This window comes from Rhyacophila brunnea, unplaced genomic scaffold, assembly GCF_057557595.1.
Source record: "Rhyacophila brunnea isolate RB1 unplaced genomic scaffold, BYU_Rbru_1.0 scaffold_3, whole genome shotgun sequence".
NCBI lineage: Eukaryota > Metazoa > Arthropoda > Insecta > Trichoptera > Rhyacophilidae > Rhyacophila > Rhyacophila brunnea.
Window position 1 is genome coordinate 6,708,700 of NW_028232965.1, and position 12,874 is coordinate 6,721,573.

At 31.6% G+C, this 12,874-nt stretch overlaps 1 protein-coding gene across 1 annotated transcript; it reads right to left on the reverse strand.

The window, feature by feature from the left end:
• Positions 1-9,343: 9,343 nt before the first annotated feature.
• On the reverse strand, positions 9,344-11,741 carry Dus4 (Dihydrouridine synthase 4). The gene is made up of 2 exons (XM_085952647.1): positions 11,513-11,741; positions 9,344-11,198 (listed from the first exon to the last, which is right to left on the reverse strand). The coding sequence occupies exons 1-2, from the start codon at positions 11,635-11,637 to the stop codon at positions 10,133-10,135; spliced, it is 1,191 nt and encodes a 396-aa protein (XP_085808773.1). The 5' UTR covers positions 11,638-11,741; the 3' UTR covers positions 9,344-10,132.
• Positions 11,742-12,874: the final 1,133 nt, after the last annotated feature.

The following is a 12,874-nucleotide window of genomic DNA, read 5'->3' on the forward strand; positions in this document are numbered from 1 at the left end:
AAAAACTAACTTAACTTACGATAATCTAATTGTACAAAATTTAGTTGACAAATACAGCTTTTCAACATTTCAAATTAACAGCACTATAATATTATTATATGAAGTTTCACAATTTATTTTTTTAGTTAATAGCCAATTCAGTTGTCACTACTATAATATCCTATAAATAACATTATACTATACTGATAATGGTGTGACTACTGAAGCATCTATTGACAATTTTTTATGGAAATTAATATAATTAATATCATACTGTTGTAAAATGGATTTATACTAAGTAAATGCTTATTCAATTACTAAATTCTAAAATGAACTCGGATTTCCGGGAGGTAAAGAGGGCTCCCGGCGCTTCTCAAAGTATTTTTTTTAGGTAGCTATTGAGGTTACCGATGTGGAGTCCAGCGATTTATGAAATACTATAGCAAGTGTCCAATTGGCATTGTATTTTTGTACAGATAAGAATCACTGTTAGATAGAATTTGATGTTATATAGTGAAACATCAGTAGATGTGATGTATTAGTTATGCGACGACAAGCTAAAGGCAGAAGTCAACTGAGTGACATTCAATGAAATGAAGGGATTAGAAAAAATTGGACTTAACACCTCATCCGCTAATCCCTTCAAATGTTGACATTTTAATTATTGAATTAATATGACAATAATATTATAGTACGTATTCTAAATCATCTGGGTTTTTGTTCAATTGATTATTTATACTTGCAACTTAAAAATTATACATCAGTGATAATACTAGCAAGTATATTTACTCGATTTTTGTATTAAATGAATTATAATAATGTGATTTCTTAGTTGTCAGTTTTCCTTATTAATTATTTATCTAAATAGTGGTATAAATTTAAGTTGTGATTATATTAAGATGCACGTCACGTTGTCACCGTGACAAATTTAGTCTATGGTTTCGTTATTTTACAGAATATTTTGAACGATCACCATCTCTGTAAATTCTATGATGGAGAGTGCCAACTAATGTATTAGTATTTTGAATTATTATTCATTATTCATGGTAATTTCAATTAATTTTAACAGTTTCTACATGTGCGTACGTTAAAATTACTTGCGATATTACATCCATAGATAATATTTTGAATAGAACCCAACCTGCAGACCATATTTTGACACGAGTCGAAAATGTGTAGGCATGTAGAAAATGATAAAAATCATTTATTGAGTCATACAGGTGTTGATGCAGTGCGGTAAAACGTGAGGTGACCTCATTGTTCTTCTGGTGATTTCGGCAGATTTTGCTAAGAGACAATGTCCGTTTTAAGGTTCGAAATGTGCTACGGATGGGAGCATCAGTCTGATAACGTTTTAAGCACCAAGAAATACGACATTACACACCTTTTTCCCGTAGCGGCAGCTTACTGTGACGTCACGTGATAGTATGCGACGTGCAGCATAATGTAATTACAACTTTATTGTTTCTGTCATAGAATCCAACCTTGAATGTGTAAATGCCTTTTAGTCAATTTCTGATTGCGTTGTCACTCGCTTCATTTCTGTTTTCAGTTTGTCTAGTGATATGCTTAAATTTTATATATTTTTTTTGCAATATGCAAAGTGTCAATAATCTGTTCTGACCCTAGTCATTTAAGGGAACCGAAGACTGCTTTTGATAAAAAATAATTTGCATTTAAACAATTAAATTTTCTCTTCTTTATTATTACTACTTGTGTCAAGCCTAGTTTTAGGAATAATGAAAATTGCTATCCCAGTGAGATATGAAAGTTTTTTTGTGATAATGAAATAAATGGTGGTCTTAAAATATGATATTGTGTTATATCACGTTGGAGTACTCTTATGTCAAAATGTACATAACGGTCATAATTGACTTTATTTAAATACTAATCTGTTCCCCAGTTAAAATCTATATGCATTCCATTTTTCTTTACTATCATAACCACTCTAACGACCCTATCCGTAGTTCTACTTAGTAAATGAGTGGACTTATGTATTGCTTGGAATGTGAATCTGTTTGAGTAACCTCCCATAATAATTCCCATTCCAAGTAATGCATATTTCATAAACCATACAAAAATATGATTGTCACCGCGTCTTTTTTTTTTAAATAGTCCCAAATTAATATTGTCTAATTTACGATTTAAAAATTAAATGAATGTCAATAATCAATTTAAAATATATATATATATATATATATATATATATATGTAATCGCCAGTCTTTGAGGTTGTTCAGTTTTGTATGACAGTTGTGTACTTTTTGATGTTTAGATAGGTATGTATTCGTTTAAGGTTGAAAGATAATATCGTGGCATTGCTGCCGAAAGTTGGTAAGTCAATAATTTAAGTATTTAGAGTTAACAACGGATTATGTGTCTATATATAAATATGCATACTATAGATCTACCATCATAAATTGGCATTTCAGCGAGGGCGCTAGTATGACATTGAGAATATTACCATAACTAACAAAAAAATGGTAATTTATAATTTTTTATTGGTAGTAGATTTCTGTACAAATATTATGCAATCCATAATTCGAGAAACATGTTGTAAAATTAAATGGCATTTGTAACAAATTTATCCTCGATAGACAATTTTAGTTTCAAATTCGACCGGCTGCCAACTTACGATGGTAGATCTTTAGAAACAAAATTCAAGGTCATCCAGAAAATGCACATAAAGTACAAAGAAATTAGCATTGTGCCTGATTTTAGAGGGCATATCAAACTTTAAATTGCAATTTCTCTATCACATAATTTCGAGACTTAACAACTTTTGATGATAACCCCACGATATGTTTATTTACGTGTATGTGTTTTTCTAAATGAGTAGAAAATTTTAGCTGTCTGTCAAATAACTTAATGGAGGTGTCTGTACAAATTGTTTCTTTTTAAAATTACCAATTTAATGGGTGTTCCTTCAGTCATGCCATGCTATGTACATATTCTCTGCCTATATTAGAGGGTTTATGTTATATATAAAGTTGTGCCAGTTTAAGGTCCATTTGGCAATGTCATTGTGGATTTTGGTTTGGGCCTTGGGGAAAATATTGGACAATCTTCTTAAGTATTTTAAACAGTTAAACACCACTGTAATCAAACAAAGCTTTTATTATGTTAATATTGTTCTTCATTGACAACTGCAGTATGTCTGTGCTGTCATACTAATAGTTATTGACATTTATCATAACCTTTTGCTTAAATGAAGCATTTTAAACATATGCGCATCTATTCTATACACAAGACTACTTTCGGCCGCTATGACAGCTATCTAGGGTAGGTTTGTATCGAAGTATTAGCACTTATTGTAACAATCACAATAAGTTAGCCATCTAAGCAGTCAAAACTGTCTATCTCGCTCTATAATTTAGCATAGCCAAGAGAGGTGCTGTTAAAACATGGCACTTATTGTAATTATTACAACTAACTTATTGTAATTGTTACAATAAGTGCTGATACTTGATACAAACCTACCCTAGATAGCTGCCGTAGCGGCCGAAAGCAGTCTTGTGTATAGAATAGATGCGCTGGTATCAATCTGTCATGCATTTCATCCCTGGTTTAACTGTTTTTAAATGAAAAATAATGTTTTGTCGATTATAACCGGTATGTCCATGAAAGTATTAAAATACATAGATTGTACAATATGTCAAACTTTCTCACAGCTTCAATTATGTTTTAACAATTTACTATACTTATGTATAAACGGACAGACATTAGATACTTCTAAAAATTGTAGTGTTTAACTGATTAGCAGAAAAATCTTTGAAAATTTTGCATTGGATCTAGAATGGTCAAATGTGACAATGGTTTATGACGATAGCGTTAAAATTAAGCCATATCATAATCTATATACCGTAAAACCCCCTAACTTCGCCAAGTGTCCCTAACTTCACCTAAATCAATTAAACACTAAAAACTCATGTTTTTACTATTGCAGCACTTTAAGTCACTGAGGCAATTTTAAAGATAATATTCGTCCTGTCACCACACAATTTTCAAACCGCCATTATTTTCGCCGTGTTTGTGTTAGTACCGTTTTTTCGAGTCCGGTTTGAAGAGATTTTTTCGGAATACCTCTGAACTTTTGCTGATTTCTACGAATCTTGTAGAGGTAGGTTCTTCATATTTTTAATATAATATAGTGATATAGTCTGCTTGCCAAATGTAACGTGCGATTTCCGATATTTATAATAAAACATCAATTATTTGAGTATGCAATGTCAGGCTATGTTTTTTGAACTACTTGTTCCTACACTTCCCCTGGCTTTAGGGTTGTCACAAAAAAACGATTTTCTTGAAATAAATGTGTTTTTTTTATTTTTAGACTAAAAACTATTCATCACTTTGAATCACCAGTTAACAATTTTTCTCATATTTCCTTTATTAAAAATTTACTATGTAAATCAACACATAAAAATGATACTATAATGCTTTGGGTTTTGGCAGCCCTAGCGTAAATTGGTAGGTTGTATGAAACAGTCATTGAAGTGATTCCTATCTTCGCCAACGTAGATATTTCTTTAAAATATGTCAAATTGTCTCTAGCATAAAACCTGAATTTGCTTAAGGCTATTTTTTAATAGATTTCGTGAGTATCCATAGACAATATTTTTTTATTGTACCTACTAAAACACATTAGGCGAAGTTAGGGAATCGTGCCGTAACTTCGTCTATATAAAAAATAGTGATTTATTGTATTATTTAGTATGAAAAGGGTATTACTTCAATATAAATAAAATTAAACACTATCATTGTGCATTACATAAGATCTATAAGACTTCATATTGGTGGATATTTTGGTGGCAAAACGACTTTCTGTTAAAAAACCGGGCGAAGTTAGGGGGTTTTACGGTAACCTAAAAAAAATCACGGGGCAAGTATTGTATTTAAAAATCAAGTAAAAATATATTTATTCAAGAAAAACTTAATTGGTGCTATATGATTTAATTGGTGGATGATAAATCGAGGACAAAAATGCGATATCTGTTGTGAATTTGTTTCTTCTTGAAAGGTATTTATATCCTATTCGTTTTTACACACGGTGTATCTCATTTTCACGTCTATTGCAAAATGGAGCTTGGGTGTTTTTAATTTAAGTTGCATATCAAAAATGCTACTTTAGGACCCTAGTGTTGATGTAATTTTTGTTTGTTTGAATTTTTTACAAAATTTCGACCATCAATGTCAATAATCAATACCGCGAATCCTTATCAACTTTGGGTTCGGTTCTTTTGTTGTGGGAAATATAAGTAGGTAGTGGATTCTGATACTATTTTTAGTGAAATTACCAATGACATTTTCGTTGTATTTGTCTTTTTTTATTTTATGCTTATATTACTCCAGGACGAAATATTATAGGTAAGAAATGGCGTATATATTTTCAGTCATATTTGTATATCTACAAAGTAATATAATGCAGTCCTGTTAAGTAAAATTTCATATTTAACTTTTTTTCTGCTATTGTTTTATAATTGCAGACAATATTTTAACATTAAGGCATCAGGCGCGCACACAATGAGGGCCAGGATTGAAAAAAATATAAATGATTTTAGGTGAATGGAATATTGCTTCTTACTTACTATCACTCTTATCAATGGGTCGATCCCTCTCCTCTAGCCATGCTTAATATGCTGACGCAGCATATGCACCTGCTAGTTTTCGTTAACTCCACCCTTTCCAGCCATCTTAAAAAGTCAAATTAAATTATTACCCATATTTTTTGAAATGGATTGCCCCCATACTATTTTTATGTGTGCGCGCCTGTAAGGCGCTACATAATATTTGTAACTTGTCATTTACAAATGTCATGTTGTTTTAAAATGATTCTTTGTATGTATTGGAAAAAAGGTAATGAAGTATTAGTTTGTTCTGTGTTCTAGGAATCCTTATAATACCTACTATCTATAATTATTTATTAAAATTGATATTGTGTAATTTTTTTACTCTTTTTTTATTTATTGTGTGTACATATTTATGTCTTTATTTTGGTATTCGAGTATTGATTCTTATTATCATATTTTACTAGTCTTCATATTCCTATATTTAATAGATGTAATTGTTTATTGACATATCATCACAGAGCAACGAATTATTTAAATAAATTAAGTTGAATTATGTATATACATCGTAATAATGCAATTTGCACCGTAATTTCCAAGTCACGCAGACTATCATTATAATGCAGAATACCATAAGCTGTAAGAAGCGCTGTAAAATCATATCTGCCATTTGATTTTTAGTTTATTATTTAGATTTTATTCCATGTATTTTTTAGGAAATGTAAATCCGAATTATACTATCTTGTAAGTTTCAAATTGTGCGGGGAGGGTGGCGCATGATATAATGAATATTTTATTTACTGGTACATTTTTAAATTGCGTGCGAGCCCCATTGCCCCAGAGTTATGGCGGGGTGTGTAATGGCTCCTCTTAACATTTTATGTTATTTATATATTACATTGAGGCCTACGTTAATCTTATCCAAGTGTGGAAAAAATGAAAAATCTGATACATAGTGTTTGCTTCACTAGGAAGTACTATTGAAAAAGATAAATTCTCATATCAAAATTATATTGAAAATTTGAGTTATTGCTGAAAAAATTTATTAATTCTTTGTTCTGTGCATATCATCAACGTCGTCTTGCACGTCAGTAATATATTAATAGTTCATGACATATGTAATATTAGTATTAAGAGCGTTTACCAAAATAAATTGTCAATAGGAAAAATAACAATACGAGACTAAAGGTGTTGCCTTTTTTATTTGACGTCAATAAAAGAAATAAGATTAATATTTTTATTTGTTTTTATATCATACGGCAGCTATAGAGGACAATTTGATGTACATTAAAAAACCTTCACGGGGAGGTGTTGTTATGTTTCAAACCTATTTAGTGTCGCTGCCAAACTTATAAACAGAAATCGTGTCTACCAACCATATACATAATACTTTTGATCTTGGAAATGTATTTTTACCATTAGGGCTAGAATAGTATTGCAAGTTGATAATTTTATTGTGTGTTTCACAAGAAAATTAATAAAACTGTTCTTTACCTTAAATGATGATTAATTATCCATTTTGTATTAGATAATTGAAATAAATACATATATTTTCATAATAAAGTTGTGTTAATGAGTCACAGAAAAAGGTAGTATCTAATGTTAAGCTTGTATTATTGATAGAAGTTAAAATATTTTTATAAAATTTGCTTGTAAAATTTATGAAGTGTTTTTACGTTTCTTCTTCAATGGAATATTAAATGCTTATTTTAGAATTAGATATTGTAAAACTATTCTAGTTCTAAACATTATTTCCAGAAAATTAAACTGAGCTACGTTGATTTAAGTGGGCATCGATTTACATTAAATGGCGCTTTGATGAAAATATTATGAATGTTGTTAAAGCCTAAAATTTTACATTATACATATTTTAATGTCTGTAAGAGAGCTAAATGTTTTTTACAAACCAAATTCGGTAGATATCATGAAGTAATTATTATTACATAATTTAAAAGAAAATTTATTGCATTGTAAACTGTTGAATTAGTAGCCATAGAAGATTTTTTTCTGAACTCCATCTGAGCATCTGCTCTATCTATGAATTTCGAGATAATTCAAAGCATAGGTGTTTGATTTTTTAAATTTTGTCTCTTACAGTAATTCATTGAAATGATCGGTGATGTAATATTAGTTATCATTCTCATTTGATTTATATCATGATAGTGTCAATAAATATATTTGTACTTTTTACAAGTAAAATACCATTGTTTTATTTTGTATGTACTCATAATAAGGTGATATATTGAAATATATGAATTTAAACGTAAACACTGTTTTATTTATGTATATATCCTTTACAGCAGTGCTCCGCAACCTTTCCTCACCCACGGGCACACCAAAGGTTTTCTCAGAATTCCACGGCACACCACAAGTAAAACAATTTATACACCAAAACATGGACCCCATATCCTGAAGGGGGACCCCCAGCCAGGATTTTTGACAGGCCCCCTACCTATCGCTAAGGTTTTACACAGTATGATACTCTAAAGTAGCAGTTTTCAAATGATGTTTGCGGTAAAATTAATGGTACTGATTGTATGTTTAGCCATTTTTTGTATTGATTAATACATCCACTTGAAATATGGATAGTTGTCGGGTTAAGAATAATTTTATTGTTGGTCGAGTATTGACATAATAACAAATTGTATCCTACAAAAACGAAAATTTGGCTATTAAGGGCGGACGTGCTCAGCGTGGGTCAAAATGGAGCTTTTTTTCTATTTTCAAAGCATGATCCTGGACATACCTTAAACGTTGTAGATAATCTATTTGTATAATTTTGAAGCCTTATTATCCTTTATATTTATTTTAAACATCTGATGACTGCATAAAGTATTTTTATAACATAAAATAGAATTCTTTTAAACCTCTCGTTCTAATGTTTTAGAATATAGTCATATTTCGGTACATAACTGTTCAGTGGTGTTATGATTTTTTACATTTATTAATTTTTAAACGCATTTATAAAACCATTAGTATAATTTATGACGAGATAATTTTTGTAAAATATTTACGATAAAAAATTATATTGATAATCTCTGTGATCCCAAATTTGACAAGAATTAGGCATTTTATTATTCAAAAAATGGGCAAGATTCACACATTTGAAGATAATTCTAAAGATACTCATTATAAGCTATGTCTTTGACCATTCAAGTGTGATAAACATCCTGCGAATAATGATTGCTTTATAATAATTATTGACCTAAGAATAAGGTAGTGATTTTTTGAAATACGCCATTTCTTTTGGCATTCCCCAGTGGTTAAGCTACAACATACGGCCGTAGCCATAAATTGACAAACTATAATTGAAGTAGGGAGTAAAATGATGTTAACGCGCGTGTTTGAACATGTACCGTTTAAAAAAAAAAGATTTTTTTTTCGGTTAGGTACATGTTCAAACACGCGCATAATATAAAAATACTTTATGCAGTCATCAAATGTTTAAAATAAATATAAAGGATAATAAGGCTTCAAAATTATATAAATAGATTATCTACAACATTTAAGGTATGTCCAGGATCATGCTTTGAAAATAGAACAAAAGCTCCATTTTGACCTACGCTGAGCATGTCCCCCCTTAAGTTAGTATTGTATAATATACAAAATTATTTGTATTTTTTTGGGAGCAATGCGCCGCGGCACACCTAGCATCGTCTTACGGCACACCGGTTGCGGAGCACTGCTTTACAGTACTTTTACATATTATTTAGAGCTGGTATGGCAAACAGGTAGATGGCAAAGTAATTTTGGTTATAGTGCCGCACATCACCGTATGACCATTTATCATTTTTTTTTGGCAGAAACAATTTGTCCCATGTAGATAATTATATTACATACCTTTTTCTGTTAGGGGAGATGCTTTTTGGTCCAATACAGTAAGTACTCTCTCAGTAATCTGCCGCTCGCTTATCCGACAACTACTGAATTTTACTTTGTGTTAATACCTGGTGTGTACCCTGGTTAATTCTAACAAGGAAAAAATAGGAACCTAATTATTTGTCACTTTGTAATGAAACTCATATTTCATTTATCGCACAGATTTTTTAAGTGCACCTTGTGTAGGATATTTTGAATTTTAAAAATACCAGGCAAATTTAATTTTACTGATGCGCACGGTCAGAATGTCAGATGAATAGTTGAATATGATAAATGTCTGTCTTCAGGGAAGCAAAATGCACACTTGGCTGATGAAGAGCTAATTGAGCAGTTTTTCAAAAGTACATTGAGATCAAAATTTTAATTGGACATGGTCGAGTTTTAGATATCAGTAAAAGATGAATATCCTTTACTGAGTGATAATACTTAGCGGATCCTGATTTCATTTGCAACAGAAAATGTGGGTAGGTGTGTCTAGTTTAATTCAAATATTTGGGAAACTGTGGTGATGAATAAAAAACTAATAAGAGTTTAAAATACGATTTATCAGGTCTCAGAAATACATTTATTTGTTAACTTATGAGCCAATCATAAATTCAGGCTGATATTCTTTTCTGATAAATCAGCTAAAATAAAATAAATATATTCCACAATCTTCACTTTATTTATTTAGGAGACTACAATATGAAAACGAGTCAATCATGAACTTTAATTTGGTTCAATAAACATTGTTCCATCCATATAATCAAGATCACAATTGTCTGTTATTTTACTCACAAAATATTTCCCATTTGTCAAATTTGAATTATATTTACTAGTATCGGTGCCGTTTATTTCCAATGTATCAATAATATTATCCTGTGAATTACTATAATAATTTTTCAATGTTGTGTAATCAACTGAATCATATTCGCAAATGATTTTTTTCCCGAGCAATTCATTGTTTAAATTAATGGGTCTAATAGCAAATGTTTCTTCTAAAAATGAATACACCATTTCGTGCGTTGTTAAATAGTTAAAAACTTGTTTTTGTTTTCTGTTCAGCACCTTTTCTAACATGAATACAAGGTGATGGTGGAAACATTGAAATGCTATAGAATTTTGTTGACTATAACAAATATTCAACCAATTCTGAAGACAATCTACGGGGGTCACTGTGGTGTCTGTAAACATTGCCGGATTTGTAAGTATTCCTTGTGCAGCCATCACACCGTCACAACCAGTTTTTTCAAATAAATCATCAGCATTTCCCAAATTTTTTACATTTCCATTAGCTATCACAGGAATTTGTAAAGATTGTTTGATGTCTTTCAAACAGTTTGGATCGACGGGTTCGGTATTTCTCTGCCATGCTTTTCTTCCATGCACAGTCAAAAAATTTATGTCACATTTTTCCAGATTTCTACACAGTTCTATTGTTTCTTTCATGTCTTTCAAAAGCCTGATTTTCACTGAAACACTGAACGAACTGGGTAATTGGTTTTTGAAATTGCGCATTAGAGAATGGATTGTTTCTGGGTTATTGAGAAGAGTACAACCGTATCCATCTTTCATAGCCCATTTCTGGGGGCAGCCGCAGTTGAGGTCAACGCCATCTGCATAAGGGAATACAAGTTGAGAAGCTCCAACAAAATCATGAACAGTTTTGGCGGCAAATTGTACTATGAGAGGACTGTCTTTCGCTGTTGTTGAGAATTCGTTGTTTCGAGCCTTCTCGCTTTGACAAAATGAATCAGCCAATATCATGGGAGTAAAACAAAGATCGACACCATACCTGTAATATAAAATAATAGATGTCACACAGGAACCAATTGAGGATAATTCAGTTTTATTTATAAATTTTAATGTAGTAAAAATAAGCCTTTTTTATGTAAATGTATTCCGACAATGGTACATTGTGATAAGGAAGGATCGTAGAAATTGAGAACACATTTATTGGGTATGCTTGTCATAAAGTATATTCATGCGCGTTACCCTAAAATGTTTAAGTACAACAATCTATAATGTTATTAAGCTTGTACCTACCTACTTAATATTTATTGAAAAAAATTATCAAAGCATTATAATATAATAATTATAGCTACTCACATTTTTACCAATCCCCTGAATTGAACCTTGCTGTAGCGAACCATAGGAGCACATACATTTAAATAATCTATGTTTCGTTTCTTTTCTGAGAATAGTTCAACAATATCGCATTTTTCTTTTGCCATACTGTATTTCTTTATCAAACTAGTGCCATAACAACAAAACTAAATGCTATTCCCTAACCTCAAACTCACAAACTGTCAACTTGTCAAGATGACGTTTTTAATATAATGTTACCACACGTCGCATATTATAAATTAATTGAACGTGCTACTATTATTAGCCTTCCATTCAGAGAATAGCTCAATTGATTTCAAATAAAGAAAAAAAAACTATTGAAAAAAAAATCCAACTAAGGGATACATAGACATACATATCATAAGAGAAAGCTTTTACTTTCAATAACCACAACTCGAATCAATCCAGAGCCCACGAGTTTTAGTTATTTAATTTATCTCAGAGGTCCAAAACGGGCCAAAAGACAAGTCCCAACGAGAACAAACAGCGCATATCAATAAGGAAAAGATAATATAATATATCACGGAATTGAAAGCGGAAGACAGTACTACATACATATTTGCAATACTGGGATCATGGCCCCCACATCCTGAAGCGACCCACCAGGCGGGCCTCCCTACCTATCGCTAAAGATAAAGACAGTGTGACGCTCTACAGTAGGTGCACCAAATGGTGTACGCGATAAAATGAATGTGTATAATATTTGAGTAGTGCTTTTTTTGTTTTGTATATTTTAATACTATCTATTTGAATTATGGAGTTGTCGAGTATCGATACACAATTAAAAATTAAATCGTACAACCACATCATTTTAAATAATAACAACATTGAAGAGCAATAGCGCCTTTTTTTACTATTAGAGAGAATTTGTGATGTGTGTTTATATCACTTATCTGGTCGACTCGCCACGCTAGGCCCTTCCTGAGTCTGGGATCATTTGCTGAACAGAGAGGAAAATGTTTTCAGCGCTCTTTACAATGAGGAAACTGATAATATAGTGGCTATCTCAGATAATAGTAAGACAACAAAGTCAATTAAAACTGATGAAGATCTCCCCGAAGTCATGTCCTATGGGGTATGATGCATGACCAACACCAGGTGAAGAGGGCTAACAATTGATATCCGAAAGCTGGAAAAACCGTCAATGTTTTCATGTCCAGCTAGAGTAGGTACAAAGAGAGTGTCTATAGATAGATAGATGGTGGTAGGTGGTATCGAATTCTTCTTCTTTCGCCCTGTCACGACCCAGCATTGAGGCATAGGGCAAGCACAAGTTCGCGCCATTTCCCTCGGTCCATCGCCAACTCTCGCACCTCTCGCCATGCCAGACCTGTAGCGCGTAGA

Coding starts and splice junctions, on each gene's coding strand:
- Dus4 (XM_085952647.1), bottom strand. CDS start 11,637: ATGGCAAAAGAAAAATGCGATATTGTTGAACTATTCTCAGAAAAGAAA. Junction 11,199..11,512: donor TTCAGGGGATTGGTAAAAAT/GTGAGTAGCTAT, acceptor TTTATATTACAG/GTATGGTGTCGATCTTTGTT.